The sequence below is a fragment of the Lotus japonicus genome, chromosome 4 (assembly GCF_012489685.1).
Source record: "Lotus japonicus ecotype B-129 chromosome 4, LjGifu_v1.2".
Taxonomy (NCBI): Eukaryota; Viridiplantae; Streptophyta; class Magnoliopsida; order Fabales; family Fabaceae; genus Lotus; species Lotus japonicus.
The window spans coordinates 10,781,022-10,802,515 of NC_080044.1; the positions used below are offsets into that span (position 1 = coordinate 10,781,022).

At 35.6% G+C, this 21,494-nt stretch overlaps 4 protein-coding genes across 14 annotated transcripts; 3 read left to right on the forward strand and 1 right to left on the reverse strand.

Annotated features, from left to right (window-relative positions):
• Positions 1-272: 272 nt before the first annotated feature.
• LOC130715197 (pentatricopeptide repeat-containing protein At1g62590-like) lies at positions 273-5,358 on the reverse strand. 5 transcript variants are annotated; one of them, XM_057565271.1, is made up of 5 exons: positions 3,534-5,358; positions 3,209-3,261; positions 2,424-2,628; positions 1,329-1,389; positions 715-1,205 (listed from the first exon to the last, which is right to left on the reverse strand). In XM_057565271.1, the coding sequence occupies exon 1, from the start codon at positions 5,181-5,183 to the stop codon at positions 3,540-3,542; it is 1,644 nt and encodes a 547-aa protein (XP_057421254.1). In that variant the 5' UTR covers positions 5,184-5,358; the 3' UTR covers positions 715-1,205; positions 1,329-1,389; positions 2,424-2,628; positions 3,209-3,261; positions 3,534-3,539. The 5 variants fall into 5 exon arrangements, with proteins under 5 accessions (XP_057421255.1, XP_057421254.1, XP_057421257.1 ...); XM_057565274.1 differs by lacking the exon at positions 3,209-3,261 and having other exon boundaries at positions 3,534-4,864; positions 5,000-5,357; XM_057565272.1 differs by lacking the exons at positions 715-1,205; positions 3,209-3,261 and adding an exon at positions 273-528 and having other exon boundaries at positions 3,534-5,357.
• Positions 5,359-5,620: 262 nt separating this feature from the next.
• Positions 5,621-8,913, forward strand: LOC130715174 (uncharacterized). Of its 4 annotated transcripts, none has more exons than XM_057565246.1 (10): positions 5,625-6,264; positions 6,383-6,650; positions 6,770-6,866; positions 6,976-7,099; positions 7,260-7,344; positions 7,494-7,638; positions 7,724-7,878; positions 7,955-8,078; positions 8,175-8,363; positions 8,449-8,913. In XM_057565246.1, exons 4-10 carry the CDS (start codon positions 7,054-7,056, stop codon positions 8,686-8,688), a joined length of 984 nt encoding a protein of 327 aa, XP_057421229.1. In that variant the 5' UTR covers positions 5,625-6,264; positions 6,383-6,650; positions 6,770-6,866; positions 6,976-7,053; the 3' UTR covers positions 8,689-8,913. The 4 variants fall into 4 exon arrangements, with proteins under 4 accessions (XP_057421228.1, XP_057421229.1, XP_057421227.1 ...); XM_057565244.1 differs by having other exon boundaries at positions 5,625-5,876; positions 6,083-6,264; positions 6,770-7,099; XM_057565245.1 differs by having other exon boundaries at positions 5,621-5,770; positions 6,770-7,099.
• A 1,936-nt stretch (positions 8,914-10,849) lies between these two features.
• Positions 10,850-12,973, forward strand: LOC130716267 (uncharacterized). 4 transcript variants are annotated; one of them, XM_057566475.1, is made up of 3 exons: positions 10,851-11,078; positions 11,493-11,755; positions 11,979-12,973. In XM_057566475.1, the coding sequence occupies exon 3, from the start codon at positions 11,988-11,990 to the stop codon at positions 12,630-12,632; it is 645 nt and encodes a 214-aa protein (XP_057422458.1). In that variant the 5' UTR covers positions 10,851-11,078; positions 11,493-11,755; positions 11,979-11,987; the 3' UTR covers positions 12,633-12,973. The 4 variants fall into 4 exon arrangements, with proteins under 4 accessions (XP_057422459.1, XP_057422458.1, XP_057422456.1 ...); XM_057566476.1 differs by lacking the exon at positions 11,493-11,755 and having other exon boundaries at positions 10,850-11,051; XM_057566473.1 differs by lacking the exon at positions 11,493-11,755 and having other exon boundaries at positions 10,851-11,321.
• A 1,088-nt stretch (positions 12,974-14,061) lies between these two features.
• On the forward strand, positions 14,062-19,465 carry LOC130712276 (uncharacterized). The gene is made up of 7 exons (XM_057562109.1): positions 14,062-14,080; positions 14,203-14,256; positions 14,488-14,559; positions 14,915-15,353; positions 15,456-16,384; positions 16,484-17,689; positions 17,799-19,465. The coding sequence occupies exons 1-7, from the start codon at positions 14,062-14,064 to the stop codon at positions 19,463-19,465; spliced, it is 4,386 nt and encodes a 1,461-aa protein (XP_057418092.1).
• Positions 19,466-21,494: the final 2,029 nt, after the last annotated feature.

Genomic DNA, 21,494 nt, shown 5'->3' on the forward strand with positions numbered 1-21,494 from the left:
GTACGTCTCTCACACAAGAGCCCGTTTTGAACTTAAAGCATGGAGAATATAATGCACAAATTCACCTACCATGGACTTTAATTCATTGGTGAGTTTGCATTCACCCTTGCTGCATGAATTAGCTATGCCTTTTTGCTTTAGCTGTCAAACAACCACACAACCTACAAACGTGCATCCTCAAGCAAAAACCCATAACAGGCCAACCACTACTTTAGGTTGAAAGTTAAAGAGTGTTCTTCCGACTCAAATATTAGATAATTCTTTATTGAAGAAAACCTGATCGCATATATATCATAGTCACAAACTTCCCCTATGCTTAAAATGAAATTTATAGACTTGATGAAGCCACGAATACCCTTATGAGCTATTACTACATAGATGAAATAAGATAATCGAGAATTCCTAAATAACAATAAATAATTCCAACAAAAAAAACCATAAATAAATAATACAACTATAAATTGCTTGATCCATATGAATTATGTTCTCGGTTTCTGGAGTAGAAGCAAATCAAGATGCATCTGTTTCCTGGTATCAGCATTGTACAATGAAACTATTGTTACATTGTTACATTCTGCCACTTGACAAGAAAACAACTTGAATGAATAGAGTTGGATGGACTATGATTTACATAATGTCCAGTGAATGCCCAAAATCAAATTAATAATTGATAGAGAACAATCCAACATTGTGGGAAAGAATCTTATACTAGTGTGGGAACAATCTATTTGTATTTAACTAGTTTCTATGTGGCACTTAAAATATTGCCAATTATCCATTCCAATCATGTAAGTTAACAAATATATGATATTATGGTCAACAACACTAGACATAGTTGATCTCACCAAACTTTTGTTTCAAATATTTGTAAACATCATAATTTTGCAATTATCCATCCCAATCATCGCAATTGAAGACAATTTTGCAACCTAATATATGATATCTTCTTTTTTTGAAATATGCTTTCATTAATCAAATGGGAGGCAAAGAAGCCAAAGCATCGGAAAGAACAAATCAAGCCAACCACCATGCCATAACTGATAATAATGTCTCAGATCAGCTATGACAGTCGTAAAAGAAACAACATTCCCAAAACTCCACACTAAGATATTAAACGTGTTGCCAAAAGGATCTTTCAATGTTACGGTATGACTTATCCTATTTCCAAACTCATCCATAAAAAATTGAGGAACCTGGACATCTCCCTGTGAAAGATGAAATAATTCGTTTTCATAAATGAAAATAAAATAACAATCACCATATTCATTGATATTAATTTCAAACTTTATCAATTTAAAGTGATCAGGAATGGAATGTTGACAACTTACACGATTGGGATGTAGGAAGACAAATATTTGTCTGTTACAATTGCTCCATTGTCCACATTGACTGCAATGCATGTTTAAAATTTCATCATCAAATTGAGAAAGCAAATATCTTATCAATATCAATTAGGGATCCTAGATATCATGATATAAAAAATGCCTTATTAAATCATGTTTAACAATATTTGATACATAAAACAGCTACATACAAACAATTTATATGAGAGTATGATGTAGAAGATAAAAATATTTTAGTTTAACCAAAACCGTTTTAATGGAATTATTAAGGAACATGATACAGCTTTCTCATGGATATGTAAAGATAGACCATCCCATCTCATAGGATAGAGCAAAACAAAACATACACAAAGAAATCTCCCAAGGCCTACTGCATTATGCCAACAGAACAGTATCTATATAAGAGCTACAAAGGCACAAGATACCCCCCCCCCCCCCCCATAATTACACAGACAGAGCTACATAGCGCAAAAATGCAGGAACCCCTAAAAGGTGACACACACGACAAAAACTAAGAGCCTGGAGCACCAAACAGTGGCAGCAAATAAGCTATTTCGAATGGAAACAGCACATAAACCGATTTGCATATTTGTTCACTAAACTTCCATTATTCAAGATTAAAACAAATGAAAGTTGATAAGGCTCATTTTTTTAATTTAAAAATTTGAAGAATAAATCATATCTCAAATAAATGAAATATTGTACAGGAGGATCCTCCATAATAGTGAAAGATTCTGTACGACATAAGCCAAATTTGCTAGCTTGTAGCAACACAATTCACTTCCCTCACAACAAAGCCACACAACACATGAGTGAACAAATAATCACAAATAATCCTCAAAATTACAGTAAGTTTTAACAATTCCTCGAACTGAATAGTTTACACTCCCAGGTGCTATTCCTATTATGCATATGATGGCTTCTATGCTACACATGCAAACCCTGAAAATTACAACTTCCGTTGACAATGCCCACAAGTGACCCCAGGACACATCAGTGCAACTAAGTAAATATCTAAAAGCAACATCCATAGCTTATTATTTACAAGCCAAAGAAAAGCATATTATTTTCCAGATGTACCTGTTAAAAGCATATCTGATATCTCTACGCCAAGCATAAACTGCAATGAGATGCTACAATTGCCTCCAACTTTTATTTAAGAAGCAAAATACTAATAAGGATTTGTGCAAGTTCAGTGCTCGAAGAACATGCTCTCTGCTTGTCTCTTCACATATTCAAAGAGCGCAGATGATAGACAACGCTCTCTAGAGCTGGGGAAAACCGCCTATTCAATTATACAATGAGCATGTTAGGTCTGGAATATGGTAAGTATATAAGTCTTCATGATATTGAACAGGATAAGCTCTAATAGTGACAATTATGCACTCCAAAAGATTGCTTCAAAGCAAATCAGATAAGTACCACTTTAACAAAGCTGCAGTACATACAACATGGATCATCAACAAAGGAAAACTTAAACAAGATTATACTCAAAGGAAGAGAGAGATTATGGTGCATTTCCAAACTAATAAGACTACACCACTAGCATTAAACATGTTAATGTCTAGAAATTATTCTTTTTTCTCAATCTAAAAATTACAGTTACTTAACAAGAAAAACTGCAGTTATACAATCAACTGAGTTTATGTGTAAAGAAAACAAATGAGATCTCAGATAGCTTCTGGCAGAAGCAACACATATCAAGATCAATGAGTTCAATAAGCAACGTCTCTAGAAAAAACTTCTCTTTATGTTAATGTGTAGAAAAATACAGGCAAAGGACCTTGGACACTAGAAGTACTTTCTTGGGATGGAAAGAGCAACGAGCAAGAAAGGCATTTTCATTTCACAAGAAGGAAATATACCCATGATCTTCTGAAAGTGAGAGGAAAAGTTTGGTGCAAGGCTGCTGGAAGAACTACAGTATGAAAAAAATCTAATTAACATTAGAAAAGGAAGAAGAGGAGAAGAAGGACAGTTATATCGAGACTGGAAAAATGGACTATTGGTATCATGACAATGTTAAAATGAACCCAGTAACATATGGCCTTTTATCATAGCTAAAGTAATAGTGAGTCCGTTGTGTAGTACATCTTCCTTTTTGTGTGTGTGCCTAGAACAATAAATAAATATAAGATAGTCATCATAGAAATTGAAAATAACATAATGTGTAACTAGAAAGCATCTTACCGAGTTTTACTTTTCCAATAGACCTCTCGCCATCATTTCACGCAGAAGCTTCTCTGCTTTATAATTGTCACCCTTTTCAAAGAGAGCACAGATGATTGTTTCAAAAGTTATAGCATCAGGAATACAACCTTTGTCTTCCATTTCTGACAGTAAGGCCAATGCTTCATCAAACAAACCCTCTTTACATAGCCCATTGATCATAATATTATATGTTCGGACAGTTACATGATAGCCTTTAATTACAAGATCCTGGAAAACCTCTTGTGCATTCTTAAGTCTTCCTTCTTTGCATAGTCCATCCATAAGTATATTGTATGTGACAACATCTGGCTGAATACCCTGATCTCTCATTTTCTTGGTTAAAGCAATTGCCTTGTCAACATGATGACTTTTGCATAAGACATCCAGTAAAGAATTGTAGGTGAACTTATCGGCTGGTTGACCTTTATTGTGCATCTCATCAACAAGCTCCCAAGCATGAGAGATTCTCCCTGATTTGCATAAACCGTCAATAAGAGAACTGTAAGTTATTGTATCAGGAATAATCTTTATGCATTCCATTTCTGCAAAGAGATTCAAAGCTTCATCCACCATTTTATTCTTACATAATCCGTGAATGATGATACTGTAGCTGTGAACATTAGGAGTCACTCCCCTTTGAGCCATGGAGTTCAATATGGCTATGGCCTTGTTTATTTCATTAACTAAGCAATATCCATCCATTAAAGAGTTATAAGTAAAAAGATCAGGCTTCACACCTTGTTTCATCATCACAGCTAACACATTTTTAGCTTCTTTCACATTTCCTTCTTTACCCAGAGCATCGACCAATGTATTAAAAGTAATAACATCTGGGCCGATGTTTTTCCTCGTCATTTCATCTAACAACTCAGTTGCTTCTTTCAACTGACCCACAATGCAAAAGCCATATAATAAAGAATTGTAAGTGACAACATCAGGAGAAACTTTCTTGACAACCATTTCCGAAAATAAATTGAACGCATCACTCACAAGTTTATCTTTGCACAAACTATCAATTATGGTGTTGTACATTACCACGTTAGGCTTAACCAAATGCCCTTCAACTTGTCTCAACAACTGCAGTGAAGCTCTTGTTTGTCCCATCCTACATAATCCCTTGATCAAGGTCCCGTAACTAACTTGATTCAACCGAAACCCCCGTGCTACCACATCGTCATGAAATTGCAGTGCTCTCCGAACCTCACCCTTAAGACAGAGACCTTTGATAAGTGTAGTCAAGGTGACGGCGTCCGGCCGATAACCCTTCTTGAGAATTTTACCGAGTACAGAAAAGGCGGAAGGTATTTGACCTAGGTGGCAGTAACAATTGATCAAGATGTTCATAGCAACAATGTTAGACATAATTCCCCTAGATTCCATTTTGTGAGAAAGGGAAATTGCAGTGCGGTGATGCTTCATCTTGACGAGGGAAGCTAAAATCTTACCGAATTCGATGATGGATGGGGTAGGACTAGTTCCGAGCAAGCGATTGAAGATGGAGATAGCATCATCAGCATTGTGAATGGAAGGAGACAGAGAGTGAGAATGAAAAGAGGGTTTTGAAACAACAGGGAAGTTGTTTAACCTTAAAAATGACGACATTGAAACACGAGGAGAGGATAGCATCATTCGAAGATAGAATTGGTGTTGTTTAAGGTTGCTACGGGGTTTGGTCTAAAGCACAATGAGGGTATCACACTGCAAACGGGAAGAACTGACCGCAACAGACTTTGCTTGCGTGTGACCAATGAAGAAGAGTAGAGTTGAGAAGGGTGAGGGTTTCTTGTTCGGGAAGAGCTAGTAATGATTCAAATATTTTATTAATTTATTAGGGTGAGGTTAAAAAATACAAACCACACCAACACTAGAACTAGAACTAGAACTTGAACTTGGAACGGACCCCACCTCAAAGCTAACAAGACCACATCTACTAACTTAAAATGCAAGGTTCAGTTGCACTGTTCATGTGCACATTTTTTTTTTTTTGTTTCTAAATGTTGCTATTTGGGCCTATTACTTTAAAGGGCTCCGTTCTTTCCAGGTCAGTCTATTGGTAAACTAGGTTTAGCAGCAAGGATTCCACACAACCTACCCCATAATTTCCGGTTACAGGCATCCTTCTTCTTCTTCTACCTATTCGTCGTCCTTCTGCAGCTACAGAGCCTCTATCTATGCACTTTGTTAGCCTTTGTTATCTTCTTCGACAGCTGTCATACGTTATGTTCTTATCTTTTGAGATGTTTTTTCTGCCATTGCTATGTCCTATTAAGCTATGGAGGATGACTATTATCTATTTCCCCTTCTCAATTTTCATTAACTATGGTACTTTTGACAACTATTGCTTTCACGGGCAGCTATGGCTATCTGATGCCCTAAGTCTATTATAGCTGAAATCATTTCAATTCGAAAATTTGGTTGTGGAACTGTGAGCTCCTTGCTATAAATTGGACCCTTATGGTCTGAGATGTCCATAAGTTGTTTCACTATGTTTTTCTTACTTCATTCTCCCGCTCCTATTTTGGTTTTAGGTGATCAATTTTCCCCAATTTTGATCGGAGACATGGGTGTTCATGTTAATCCAATCAAGAGTCTATGCCCTGGGAAAAATTTCTTCAAAATTAGGACTAGAGTTATCCGGATGTGGGAAGTATCCCCTGTGAATGATCCCTTGAGTCCCTTTGCCCTGCACATTGTTCTTATTGATGATGAGGTTTATTTATGACCTTCATCATCTGTAGTATGTCGTGGTATTTGAAAGAAATTTACTGTAAACATGTATTCTATTGACCAATATCAATGTATTGAATGTTTTTTCTTTTGGATTTCAGGGTAAAAAAATTGAAGCAATTGCGCGCAAGCCATTCATGTCTAAATTCAGGAACGAGCTATGCGAAGGCAAAGTTTACAGGATATGGTACTTCTCTGTTTTGTCCAACAGTGGCAATTTCATGGCTTCTGATCATGAGTACAAGCTTATTTTCAATGAAAGAACTAAGGTGGTGCTCGAAGAAGCCCCTGGCATACCATTGAATGTGTATTCCTTCAAGAATACAGATGAAATATTAGCTACTGGTGGTGATTATGATTTTCTGATTGGTATGAAAATATATTTCACATCAATGATATTTTTTAGACTTTAAATCATATGGTCAGTTGTGCATTATTTTGTTAAGAAAGTTGAAAACTGTTATTTAAGTGATTCTTTTTTTTCTTAGATGTGATTGGATTAGTCACCAATGTATCAAGGGAGAAGCAATATGCCAAGGCTGGGAAGGTTACTAGAATGATAGAGCTGGAGCTTACAGATGATAAGTATTTTCTTTCCTATACTGTTTTTTATTTTTATTTTTATCTATTTTCTGATCAAAGTAACAAAATTTTGTTGTTTACAAAGGCATTGAATTATATTATGTTTCTGTAGAGGGGCAAGATTAACTGTGCTTTATTTGGAAACTATGTTGATGTTGTAAAACATTATGTTGCTACCGATGGTCTGCGTATGCCTGTTGTGGTTCTTCAATTTGCGAAGATTAAGACATTCAAGGGTTTGTTAATCATGTTAATTTTTTCCTATCATGTCTCAACTATGAGTGAAGTTTTTATTGACCAATTCACATTAAGTAACTTAGGGCAATCTGTTAGTGGTAGTATATTTGTTATCATGCAGTATTTTGTTTGACATCACCCTTCATTCAAATTTTTTAGGTGATGTTGTAATTCAGAATGTTATGAATGCAACTATTCTACTCTGGAATCCAGATACAGCTGAGGCTGTTTGCTTCCGCGATGGGTGAGATTTAAGAACTTATTGACTACCATTTTAAATGCAGTCATGATTTATTTTTTGTTCATTACATAGATTTAGATTTACTCAATAGTATATTGCATAATTAAATGTTGATTCTCATGTTTGGTTTCTTTTGTCCATTCTCATTTAAGTTTGGCTCTTCATGGAATTGATGGTGATATGCCTCTAGCTGAAATTGATGATGATGATGATGAGGTACGAGTGATCACTCTAGAGGAAGAGTTTTTAAGGCTGTATCCTAGGAAAAACATCAGTGAACTTAATGACACTACTGAGGTATTCTTTAATCCATTTCATCCATACTCCTTTCTTCATAGATACTTGCAATTATTCACCATGTGACATTATATCTGTTGGTTAGGATGGAATTTTCATTGTGATGGCAAAAATCTGTGGTCTGGTTGAAGGGGACAAATGGTGGTATTCTGCATGTAGTTGTCACAAGGCAGTAACAGTTGAAGATGGATTGTTTCACTGTGCTGGCTGTTCCAAGTTTGTTCTAAGTGTGACTCCTAGGTAGTTGTTACCATAATTTGTACTACATTGCATTATTTGGTTATATTTGTTCTAATTATATTTTATGTTTATGTAGATTTAGAATCAAGTTAGAAGTTGGTGATGGTAGTGGTTCCGGTGTATTTGTTGTTTTTGACACTGATTGCCAAGAACTGCTGAACAAAACCTGCAAGGAACTCACCATGGCTTCCAAACTGAATGTAGTTAATCTAATTATGTGGTTAACCTTCTCTTACATCATTTAAAGTACAATGTATTTTAGTTTTTGTGGCTGTTGCTAAAATCATTCATTGCAGGGCAAGTCTTCAAATGATTATCCAAATGAGATCAAGTCTATCATTGGCAGACAGATGTTATTTAAAGTTCAAAAGTCAGGTGACCATGGCTCTACATTTGATGATTCATACAAAGTTAAGAAGATATGTACTGATATTGATGTGGTTGAGACTTTTAAAGATAATTCCAAAGTTCAAACTCCCACTAAGGTAAAAATTTCTGCCAAGGTCCATTCCTTTCATGTTATAGTCTACTCATATCTGTAGATTATAATTTAATTCCTCCTTTTTTTAGATGATCAGCAGCCCCAAATTCCCTAAAGTGTCTGGTGGTGACCCAAGCAACAGTGGAGATTATTCTGCAAACCAATCTGAAATTGGCCCCAATGTTGAGTCACTTGATGAAATTTCTCCAGGCGATGGATCCGGTATCTGTTCTTCTGTCCAGAGTGTTGGCAGTGATGGTAGTTTTAACAAACCTGCTAAGAGAATGAGGCTCAGATCTATCAAGTTGGAGAAAGATTATGAGCTTTAGTTTGGAGGAGCAGGACATTATGCTTAAAGGATTACAACAATGTGCTTAATTGGAGTCTTTTTGTAATATTTGCATTAGAGGATTATTGCCTTATTTGTACCCTTAATATCCTTTTAGTATGGATTTGTGTTAGTTAAGAACTTATATTGTGTTTTGGAAGGTTAATGGTTACATTCTCCTATGTTATTCTATCTGATGAATTATATTTAATATATTTTGGCTAAAGATCTCTGGTGCAAACAGTGTATATTTCATCAGCTTTTATCCATTTCGTTTTCTGCAACATTTCAATTACAGTTTAATGGGAAAACTTATTCCAATAGTAAGCTTCATCAATGTTTACATTCAATGCTTCGGTCAACAACCCAAGTTAATTAACTTTCATCTCATCTAACATTTGTCATAGCATTTAGTGTACCACCTTCAACATCATATAAAGCTATCAGTGTTCCCCTCCACTCTGTTCTAAACCCATTCTTCATCCAACAATATTCCTCCTCCTACCTTCCATTCCCTAAAGTCTTCTTATTACTTCCAGATTCCAGATGCATAGTGTTGTTTCAAATCTAGCCTGCATTGATTTAATATATTCACCAGTTGTCATCCAACTAATTGACTAAAATCGTCATCTTGGTTACCTCTGCAACTTCATAGGTTAGTTTGTTATCACCTCATAATAATTGTTAATATTTTATTTCATTTGCATTTTTGTATATCTGTATATAATTATCCTTTATCATAATTTAAAATTTCTTCATTGTATAGTTGGTCAATTTAAGTTGTTTGAGATTTGTTGCTGGAAGTGTAACCATGAAACTATTCTTTAATTTTTTAGAAAATAACCTACGGATGGATGGTTTTTTTTTTAAAAAGAGTTTTTATTCTTTATTTATTTTTTTAATCCAGATTTTGATTTGTTTTAGGTGGGTTACATATAAAATATGTATTATATGTATTCAAAGTTAATTACGGACGGATTTTTTAAAAAATAAAAATATTTTAATCTTTATTTGTTTTTTTTAATGCAGATTTTGATTAAAAAAAACAGATTTTAATCTTTATTTTTTTTAATCCAGATTTTGATTTTTTTTAGGTGGGTAGTAGGTTACATATTAAATATGTATTATATGTATTCAAAGTTAAAATTTGTATATTTTTTATTGGGATGATATGTGAGTGACACGTGTATATATATAGATTTAATTGACTTTCAAAATTTAGTTTTCTAATAATTTAACAACATATAATGTAGTATGCTATCTTAATACAATCCTTCATCGGAAGGAGTTATAATATTAATAATAATAATATACTGCCAGTGTGATTGGAAGTGTTATTAGACCACTAACTTGGTTAGATACATGTTCACCACAAAGTTCATATATTTTGATAACTATATTCCTCTTTTTAAGAAAAAAAAAACTATATTCCTGATTATTTAATTATTTTTGAAAATATGCTATTGCTATATTCTATTGATTCCTTTTTTTAAAATGATTTTCTAGATTGATTATCAATGTGAATTATTTGTTGAAAAAAATACCATATAAAAAAAAACGGCTTATATATATTGTGGCTAATAAAGAAATCTATGAAATATTAATATTTTATTTAGGGTCCAGCATGATGGTAATCAAATCCCTTTTTGATAGATTTATATTGTCTTTAAATCAGATAAAAATATTATATTATTGGTGATAACAAGCAATCCAAAGGCTAAGTCCAAATTATAAATGTTCAGAATTGTTTAAACATATATTGTGCTAAAATTTGTTATGTTATATTGTTTTATATCTTTTGGGAAGATTTTTGTACGTAATAATAGGAGCTATCCCGAAAATACATTCAACTTGGAAGTTTTTTTTGTTGTTGTTAAAAGGCATTCAACTTGGAAGTATTTGCTATTGAAATCAATAATAAGGGAAGTAAAAAGAAACAGTATTTCTTGTGGACTTTTGCATTTTTCTTTCTGAATACCCAATCAGTCATTCCTTTAATTTGCTATTAACTTTTTCCTAAAAGTCCTTTACATATATGGGCTCCTCTGCAATGTACTTTGTTGAATAAATTATTCTATCTTTTTCCTCAATTCGTGCTTGATTCTTATCATGACACCTTACCTCCCCTACTTGCTGACAGCTATTGAACAACTTTTATCTTCCATTGCCCCCTTTCGACGCCTGTTTTTGAGGATGAGATAGTACCTTCGTCCACATTCTTTTTACTTAAAAGTAGAATCAGTTGTTGTATTTTCATGTACTTCCTCTGGTTTCTTCGAATGTTGGAAGATCCTCATAATTTGGACTACAAATAGAAAGTTTCGTGACCATGATTCGGAAGAAGTTGTTATCAAAATGTAGCAGGTGATATCGAAAGCATTCACAGTTTCCGTATCCTTCTATGTTTTGCTTCATAGCACTAGGTCCTGGTGCTAAAGAATCATTACTCTTGGTCGAACTTTCCATGTTATGTCCTTTTTTTATTGTTTCCCCCTCATAATCTGGGTTCAGTAAGGGATTGAAGCCGATTGTGCACTGTTTTGGAAGATTTCCATGTCCTTTGTGATGTAAGAATCCCTTCCATAGTCGACAACTCAGTCCCCTCATCTCTTTATAGTACTGAACCAGCTAGAGGTTAATTCTTTTTTTAATTTAATCCTTAACTTAATGAAATTGTTACCCTCATCTGCTATAAATACATTACATTGTTTCCCATTGAATACACACTTGCCTGAGTTCTTGAATCTTCTTTCACATCAAATTTTCTTCTGTGTTAATTTTCCTGAACTTCCAATGGATACTCAGTTGTCAGCGATTGATCATGTGACTTCAATTCATCAACATGGATGGTCATGGAGCATCAGGGTCCGTGCTATTGCTGTGTGGAGAATACCATTTGACCACATTACACTGACACCCTCCTGCTTGGATATGATCATATCCTCTGATATATTAATGAAACACAAGTTGAAGAAGAATATTCATATTTTCAATCCTGTAGATGATAACAACCACTGTTTCTGTTTCTTCACAGAATACTTAAAATTCTAAATAAGTACCTACAATAGGTACTGATTATTTTATTGCACTAAGCATACATTTGACAAAACAAAAATATTTGTGATGATCAATCACTCATGATGGAGCTCAACAGTAAAAAAAAACTTCAAAACAGTGCAAAACAGAGTAGAATTCTGCATTGAATAGCATGGCAATAAATTTATTTAGTGTACACTTTTTGTATATTTTCATTTGATTTGATTTTTGCTAATCTATGTTGTTGTACAACAGGCCAAGTTCATGCCATGTTTCCCAAAGATGGGGAAGAAACCATCTGCTGATGAAAGTAGCTTGACCATGAGTGACAAGAGTCTTGGGTTATCTGAATCCACCAGTTTCGAAAGAGGTAATCGTCGCCTGCGAAGGAAGTTGATGATTGATTTTGAGTCAGAAGATGAGGATGTTAATGTTGTTGAGGAAGCTGCTGCTCAGATCAAAGGAAAGAAACATGTTGGTGATACTGAGATTGATCTGAATGATGAGCCAGAGGAGACAGATGCTGAAACTGAAACCAAAGATGTAGGTGGGACTGAATCTTTAGTTGAAGATGGAGGCAGAGTTGTTTCCATTGATGGTACTCCTAAGGCTGTTGAAACTGAGAAATTTAAATCTGGATTCACTTTAAGTGAAGCTGTTGCTGGGAAGAAGTTTATTGACTTTGCTGTGGAAGATGATGAACTTGATGGCATAGTGTCTGAAGATGAAAGCACTGAGGACAGTGATTCTTCTGAAGGAGAAGACATGGTGGATAATTTGGATGAGTGTGGCCTTAAATACAAGGTCAAGATTGAACCTGTTGATGATGACAATGACAAAGTGCTGAAGAAAGGTGTATATGGTGATGAGGTGATTGTGATCTCAGATGATGATGAGGTTGCTCCCTGAGCTTATCTCTACCTATTACTAGGAGGTTTAAGACTATATAGTCTGATGTGCTGAAAAAGATGCAGTTTGTCTTATCTGACAACAGCTCCAAAAACTTTTTGTTATAGTATTAGTAGGATTAGTATTGTTGTCAAGTTCAGTCCTCGCTTTTTGATGCATGAATTGGATTTGGTCACTGTACTCTGACCACAGTTACACACTCCAATTCAATGCCCTTATGTTTATGTTTTAATGTATCCTGTAGGAATCTCTGTCATGTAACTGACATATCCAGTATATGTACTGTGGACCTATCTATGTATGCAATGGTTTCTTTCATACATGTATGCTTTGATTGTGTATATTTTCTATTTTCTTTATATGCATTTATCTTTACTCGGTTTCTTTTATGTGACTGAGATGAGTTATTTTTTCTACCATTGGTTCATATACTATTTACAAAATGGCCAATAATTACTAAGCTTTTGTATTATGAGATCTACACCCCAGAGATAGTGAATCTTTTTAGTATACCTTACATATATTACATCTCAACCCTATTTAGCTAATTCTTAACTCTTAAAGTGCAGAATTAATTATGGAGTACATATGCCATACACAAAATACAAACAGAGGCACAACTCCTTTTAGTTGTTGCCTAATGAGGATAGGTGTAGAAAATTGGCACCTTAAAATCAAGTTGTACTAAGAACATAGTTATTTATGTTGTTTTCACTGTTTCACAAGTCAGTTTTGCAAGTAATAAGTGGTATGCTTATAAATAAGTTAAATAGTTATCAGAGAAAAATAGTGAGAAGTGTGTGGTGTATTCTATGTGTTATGCTGTTAATTGGTTCATTTTGGGTTTAAATTTAGTTTACTTGAAATTGTTTTCATAGATTTCCATGGCTAGGTAAGGACGAGTGGTTTAATGGATTAAGGTCCAACTATAGTAAACTTTTGATTTTCATCATCATTTACAATGACAAGATAAAATATAGTGTGTTTCTGATATGCATCATATTTACTTCCCTCAACTATATCATTACATTTTTTATTTTAAATCAAATATATAGATTAAGTTTTAGTCAAAACTCCTGTTTTCAAAATCAATAGTGTCTCTATTCTTGAATTTTGATTATAAATATATGGCAGCAGATATTACTTTCCTCCACAAAATCTGGTTTTTTCATATCTCCACATTGAATGCTTTGTACCATACCTATCTAACTACAGCTACATGAACACTAAAATATAATAATACTGACATCTCTAGGCTACCTCTATCCCTATTCGTTTGCTCATACACTTCAATATATATAGAGTTCTTATTCTTCCTCCTTTGCACCCTCATCCATCAAACTAAGTAGCAGGTTGTTTGTTCACCACTGCTGCTTCGACTTCTCTCTTTTCATCAGCCAGTTTTCTCATCATTACAAGAACCCATGCTATGTCTTCAATATTGAGTGGTATGTTGCGCTGACTTAGTTCAGATTATACTCATCAATTCATTCTGTAGATGTAGAATTCGTATACTTTGTTGTGCCTTAGTCTACCAGACATCAAATTTATTATGTTCTTTTGTATACAGATGTTACTAATCAATTAGATCACTCTTCAAGGCATTTATCGAGCAAGAAGCCAGGTGAGATTAAGCTGTGTGATAAATAGAAAATTTGTATATCTTTTTATATCCACTTTGTTATTATTTTCAGCAGGAAGAGGAACAAAGAGACCTCGAGTAAGACATCAATCATCGAACTCTGGTTCAGCTCGGTCACGTAGAAGAGTTGATTATAGTACGTTACCTTTTGCTTCGCTTACAAATAGACTTGTATGCTTTTCCAATAACTACATTTGTCTATTTAAATTGCAGTGGTACCATGGAATCTAACTGTGGAAAGCTCAACACTAACCGCACCTGAATCCATTCCAAATACATCGTCAGGTATTTTTCTAACACAGATTTCCATGATTAATCATATACTTAGGTGGCCCTTATTTACAGTTATTGTCTTTGATCAATATGTAGTGCTTGCTCTGTTCATCATTTTTATAATTTCGATGGATGTCTTAAGTGAAGTTCATTTGCAGCCTTACAATGAACAGATTTTAATTTTTTTGTCTACATAGTTTGCTGGATTCTGTTTCAGGAATTCAAATAGTATTATAATTTCAACTAATTATTTACAATTTATTGGTTGTATACTTAATATATTTTAGTGCATGTTTAGGTGGTTCTAATTTACATTTAGTTGCTTAATTCAATGACACAACTCATTTGCCTACTTATGGGAAAACAGATTATACTGATTTTGGTGAGATGAATCATGTTTGCCAATATTGTGGTGCTTATTTTTGGTATGCTGAAAGAGCTGGCAAATCTAGGAATGCGGCTGAACCAAAGTTCTCGGTTTGCTGCCTTAAGGGCAAGATATCCCTGCCTCATTTCCAAACACCCCCGGAATTACTGCAAGATCTATTTTCAGGTGTTGACGAACGGAGTTGTCATTTCCTTGATCATTTACGTACATACAATAGCATGTTTTCATTTACGTCACTTGGGGGGAAAATTGATGCGAATCTAAATGACGGTGGAGGTCCTCCGCAGTTTGTTATTAGTGGTCAAAATTATCACCGCATAGGTAGTTTGATTCCTAATGAAGGTGACAAACCTAAATTTGCCCAGCTATACATATATGATACGAAGAATGAAGTCGTTAATAGAATGGCTCCTTTCGGGTAACTTTTCACTTAACTAGATGAATTCTGAAATAAATTATATATTGTCCCAAATATTTCCACAATTAGGTCTAATCTTTTTTAATCTTTGTGTCCTCTTAGTGATAAAGCTGGTTCATGTAGCATTGATCCAACCTTAGTTAGTGATCTGATAAAGATGGTTGATGAGTCGAATAAATTGGCTAAATCTTTTAGAAGAGTCCGAGATCACATTGAAGAAGGCGGTGGTGAAAATGTTTCTCTACGGCTATTTAGAAACCGTAAGCAAAATCCAAACACATATAATCTCCCAAGTGTGGATGAGGTTGCAGCTTTGATCGTTGGAGATTTTGATAGTTCAGATTGCGGTCGTGTCATTATCATACGCACACAAAGTGGCTTCTTGCAGCGAATCCCTGAATATCATGCAGCGTTTCTACCGCTCCAATACCCTATTCTTTTTCCATATGGCACAAATGGGTATGCTGATGGCATTAAATTTTCCCGAAATCCTGATAATGTTCGTGGATGGAAACGCAAACGTATATCTCTAAGGGAATGGGTTGCTTATAGGCTGCAAGAGAGGGAAAGCGAGTTTAATGGATTATTGTTGAGTAGAAGACTATTCCAACAATTTGTAGTTGATTGTTATTCTATGATTGAATCAGCTAGGTTGCTATATGTTCGTAGAAATCAGCACATTATCCGTAAAGAAATCCTATCTGGTATTCAAGAGGCTGTTGATCGTGGAGACACAAATTCGTCTACTGTTGGTTCGAGGATTGTTCTACCTTCTTCATTCACAGGTGGTAGGCGTTACATGTTCAATAACTGTCAGGATGCAATGGCTATTTGTAGAAGTTTTGGTTATCCAGATTTGTTTGTTACAATGACGTGTAATCCGAAGTGGCCTGAGATTGTTCGCCAAGCAGCCAAACATGGGTTGTTAGCCTACGATCGACCAGATGTTGCTTGCAGAGTTTTTCGAGCGAAGCTTAATCAGCTTATGTCTGATTTCAAAAAGGGAGAATTTTTTGGAAAAGTAATTGCAGGTACTATCACTGACTATTGATGATTTTTTTTTTGTGTCTAATTGGATTTAATCTTAATGTTATAATTACTAAACAGTGTCACATTTCCATTAATTGTAGCGATGTACACAATTGAGTTTCAAAAGAGGGGTCTTCCACATGCACATATTCTTCTTTGGCTCCATGCAAGTTGTAAACTCATAACTCCTGATATGATTGATGCTGTAATATGTGCTGAACTTCCAAATCCTGAGAGCGATCCTATACTTTTCCAGGCAGTTTCTAACTACATGGTTCATGGTCCATGTGGATTAAGTAACAAGCAATCGCCTTGCATGAAGGATGGACATTGTTCCAAATACTTTCCCAAAGAATTCACAGATCATACATCATTTGATAGTGATGGATTTCCGATTTATAGAAGGAGAAATTCTGGGATCACAACAACTAGAAGAGATGTGCCTTTGCATAATGGGTATGTTGTTCCATATAATCCGAAGTTGTTGTTGAAATATCAAGCACACATTAACATTGAATATTGCAACAAGTCAAACTCGATCAAGTATTTGTTTAAATACATTAATAAGGGTGTCGATCGGGTTACAATGTCAATGTCTGTGGGTGAAAATGTCAATGAGGTTGATGAGATCAAACAATATTATGATTGTAGATATATTTCACCGTGTGAAGCTGTGTGGAGAATTTTTAAGTTTGAGATACACCATAAATGGCCACCTGTTAAGAGATTGCGATTTCACTTGCCCAACAAACAGGTTGTTATCTTTAAAAATGATGTTGCAGTGAATGGTGTACTAAAGCGGTCAAGAGAAAAACTTACAATGTTCATGGCATGGATGGTAGCAAATGCAAAATATGACATTGGTAAGGATTTAACCTATGCTGACTTCCCTTCTATGTTTGTTTATGATCGTTCTAAGTGCGAGTGGAGACCTCGGAAGCAAGGTTTCTCAATTGGACGAATGAACTTCATGCCTCCGGGAACTTGTGAGTTATTCTATATGAGGCTATTGCTTAATGTGCAACGTGGATGTAGCAGCTTTGAAGAGTTGAGGACTGTGAAAAATCACACACATGATACATTTCAAGAAGCTTGTGATGCATTGGGTTTGTTGACCGATGATCAACAGTTTATTGATGCCATACATGAGGCTTCTGAGCTAGGATCCGGTTTTTACCTTAGATCATTGTTTGTTAGATTGTTGTTATCCAATACAATGGCAAATCCTCGGAACGTGTGGGAAAAATCATTTATTCATCTAGCTGATGGAATAGTTCACGAACGACGAAGGTTACTCAACAAACCAGGTGACATTCTACAAATTATTACTAAATCAAGTTGTATCATCAAATTATTTACTAAACATTGTCTTAATCATTGCTGTGTGTATTGCATATTTTGGTAACTAAAATGCAGGGCTTACAATGGATGAGGAAAGTTTACAGAAACTTTGTTTGTTAGAGATTGAGAAAATTTTGTTGGTTAATGGAAGATCATTGAAAGACTTCAATGGCATGCCCTGTGTTGATCCGAACTTACTTGCGGAGTATGGAAACTTGCTAATGTTTAATGAAATGAATTATGATACTAATGAGATGAGTCGTTTGCACATAGAATGCATGCAGAAGTTGAACTCAGGTCAAATGAATTTGTTTCTTGAGATAATGTCAGCAGTTTGTAGTGATAAGGGAGGATTCTTCTTTGTCTATGGTTACGGTGGTACTGGGAAGACATTTCTCTGGAAAACATTAACGTACAAACTTCGAGCTGAGAAAAAAATAGTCTTGAACGTTGCATCTAGCGGTATAGCATCTTTGTTACTACCTGGAGGCAGGACTGCTCACTCGCTTTTTTCCATCCCTTTAAATTTGGATGAGGATTCATGTTGTTGTATATCACAACGTAGCCCAAAAGCAGAATTACTTCAAGCTGCAAGTCTAATCATTTGGGATGAGGCCCCAATGGTTAGTAAATATGCATTTGAGGCACTTGACAGAACATTAAGAGATATTATGAAGGTGAAGGACAAGGATAGCATGGACAAACCATTTGGTGGCAAAACTGTTGTATTGGGCGGAGACTTTAGACAAATATTGCCTGTTATTCCGAAGGGTAGTAGGGCAGATATTGTTATGGCCACTATTAATTCATCCCGTTTGTGGAGACATTGCAAGGTTCTTACATTATCGGAAAATATGCGGCTGTTGACTAACTCGTCCTTGGAAGAGATTGATGAAGTTCGATCATTTGCCAAATGGGTACTTGACCTTGGGGATGGTAAATTAGGTGTTTCAAATGATGGTGAAAGTGAAATCTGTATTCCAGATGATTTGTTGATTCAAGCTTCTTCTGATCCCATTTCTGATATTGTTAAATTCACCTACAACAACATTAGGGAAGACATGGTAAATGTGGATTATTACAAAGACAAAGCAATTCTTGCTCCAACATTGGATGCAGTCGAGTCTATTAATCAGTATGTGTTGTCCCTTATTCATGGTGAAGAAGTGACATATTCAAGTTCTGACACGATGTGGAGGGTGGATGAACAAGTTGGTATCATGGCTGATTGGATTACAACAGAATTTCTAAATGATATCAAGTGCTTAGGTATACCTGATCACAAATTGGTGTTGAAGAATGGTGCTCCAATCATGTTGATGCGTAACCTTGATATATCATCAGGTTTGTGTAATGGCACTAGATTAATTGTGGAGCATTTATGTCCAAATGTCATCGGTGCTATTATTATTACTGGTACACACATAGGCAAAAAGACTTTTATTTCTAAAATGGATTTGATACCTTCAGATCCTAATCTTCCAATCAAGTTTATGCGGCGCCAGTTTCCTGTGTGCTTATCATTTGCCATGACCATAAACAAGAGTCAAGGCCAGAGTTTATCACATGTAGGTGTATATCTACCTAAGCCGGTTTTCTCTCATGGTCAACTCTATGTTGCTGTCTCAAGGGTGAAGTCAAGATCTGGGTTAAAAATCCTCATTTCTGATGATGATATAGGGAGACGTCGGGCCACGAAGAATATTGTATACAAAGAGATTTTCCAAAAAATATATAATTAATTTGTACGAGTTTATCTAAAAAATTAATAATTTTAGCATTTACCACTTCAATTTGTGTAAGAATATTTGAATATTATATAAATATGTCACATATAAAAATGCTCCAACATTTTGTAGTAATACATAGTACAGTGATGGTATTTTTTTTAATATGCTATCTATATACATTAATTGTTTATGTAAGAACAAACCATTTAAATGTATAAAATTAACAGGGTCGATTTTTTTATACACTTGATCTAAAAAAAATGCGAACAAAGGAATAAAATCAATAAAATCAGGCGCCGTGCATCGCACGGGTATAATCCTAGTACATAACAAAACCAAGACAAAGAAAACTACAGGCAAGACAGTCATGGAACAAGATTGAAGACCCCAAGACCTTCAACGAGCCTACATCACTAGTGTTCCAAAATTAGATTAAGTAGCATCCAATGCCCACTCCCCATCGAAAGACCAGCACCCAATACCAATTTAAACCCCAACACAGCTACAAAGTCTGCAAGCAAAGCACAGGTTGCATGGACCATTCAAATAACGAGTTGCTAAACCCCGGAGATTTACTCTTAATCCAGTGCCACGACCTCCATTTAATTACCTCCATAATTGAAGAAAAATCCAGCTCCCCTTGTCTGAAAATAATGTCATTCCTCACCAACCAAATGAACCACGCCACTGCCAACCAAATTGAATCTGCACCTCTCTAGAATTTCTGACCCTTGCCAAAATCAAATTGTAATAAATGATCTCTTGGCAGCACGGGCAGCGCTGTATAGAAGCCCATTCACCGGTAACATTCTCGCCAAATATCCGATATCCGCGGACAAGAGAACAAGAGATGAGCACTTGTTTCCACCTCCAATCCGCAAACCTTACAAATTGCTTCTTCACTAGTCTGTAACACCTTGCGTTTCCACAAGTTCAAGAGGGAAGGAATTCGGTCAAGAAGAAGCCTCCATGAAAAGGCCTTAACATTTGATGGGGTTGTTGACTTCCATATCCGGTTAAAAACCGGATCAGGGGGTAGCAACACCGGTGCCTGCAAAAAAGAATAACTGTAAAACCTCCATCTATGCTGGGGAGCCAGCACCACTTGTCAGGGACTCCTTCAGAGATAGGGATTCTCTTTACTTCATCTAACATCCAAGCAAGCCAGTGTACCTCCCTTCCCACCAATGGCCTTCTCCACTTCAAATTCCAGTACCAAACTCCTTGATTCCACACACCACAATTTTGAATAAAATCATATTTGAGTTTGGATAGATTGTAAAGCCTATGATACTTATCACATAACCTCCCATTACCCACCCAATCCTCAAGCCAAAATTTTGTCTCATTCCCCTCCCGTACAGACTTCTGTGCTCCCAGATCAAACCAATCACCATCCTCATCACAACAGGAAGCCTTCACATCCCGCCACCACAAAGACTCTTGCATAGTGGTATTTCCGCTATATTTAGCCTTAATGACCCGACACCAAAAGCTATCAGGTTCATTCAAAAACCTCCATCTCCACTTGCCCAGCAAAGATTTGTTAAAGATAGACAAATCCTTTATACCAAGACCACCAACCTCTTTAGGCTTGCACATCGATGTCCAACTCACCCAAGCAATCTTCCTCGCAACTCCCCCACCACCCCACAGAAAATTCCTCATGATACTATTGCAAATGTTTACAACTCCTAGCGGCATCCTGAAAAACGAGAGATAGAATAGTGCTAGTGAAGATAACACACTCTGAATCAGGCACATCCTACCACCAAATGAGATTGACTTCATCTTCCAAGCAGACAATTTAGCCTTAAACTTCTCGATAACGGGCTCCCAAGTTTTATGTCGCTGTGGACAACCCCCAACCGGGAGTCCCAGATAGGTAAAAGGTACTTCCATCAGTTTACAATGCAGAATTGATGCAAACTGATGAAGCTCACTAGGCCCCAACGAAACAGCAGCCAGCTTGCTTTTATGAAAATTCACCTTCAACCCATAAATTAGTTCAAAACAGCGCAAGACACACTTAATTACCACG

What these genes read in the sequence shown, in the direction of transcription:
- LOC130715197 (XM_057565272.1), bottom strand. Translation starts at nt 5,183, where the DNA reads ATGATGCTATCCTCTCCTCGTGTTTCAATGTCGTCATTTTTAAGGTTA.
- LOC130715174 (XM_057565245.1), top strand. Translation starts at nt 7,054, where the DNA reads ATGCCTGTTGTGGTTCTTCAATTTGCGAAGATTAAGACATTCAAGG. An exon ending in AACTTAATGACACTACTGAG is followed by an intron (nt 7,639 to 7,723) that starts GTATTCTTTAAT and finishes TCTGTTGGTTAG; the next exon opens with GATGGAATTTTCATTGTGAT. An exon ending in GTTCTAAGTGTGACTCCTAG is followed by an intron (nt 7,879 to 7,954) that starts GTAGTTGTTACC and finishes ATGTTTATGTAG; the next exon opens with ATTTAGAATCAAGTTAGAAG.
- LOC130716267 (XM_057566476.1), top strand. Translation starts at nt 11,988, where the DNA reads ATGCCATGTTTCCCAAAGATGGGGAAGAAACCATCTGCTGATGAAAGT.
- LOC130712276 (XM_057562109.1), top strand. An exon ending in TTTATCGAGCAAGAAGCCAG is followed by an intron (nt 14,257 to 14,487) that starts GTGAGATTAAGC and finishes TTTAAATTGCAG; the next exon opens with TGGTACCATGGAATCTAACT. An exon ending in CATTCCAAATACATCGTCAG is followed by an intron (nt 14,560 to 14,914) that starts GTATTTTTCTAA and finishes ATGGGAAAACAG; the next exon opens with ATTATACTGATTTTGGTGAG.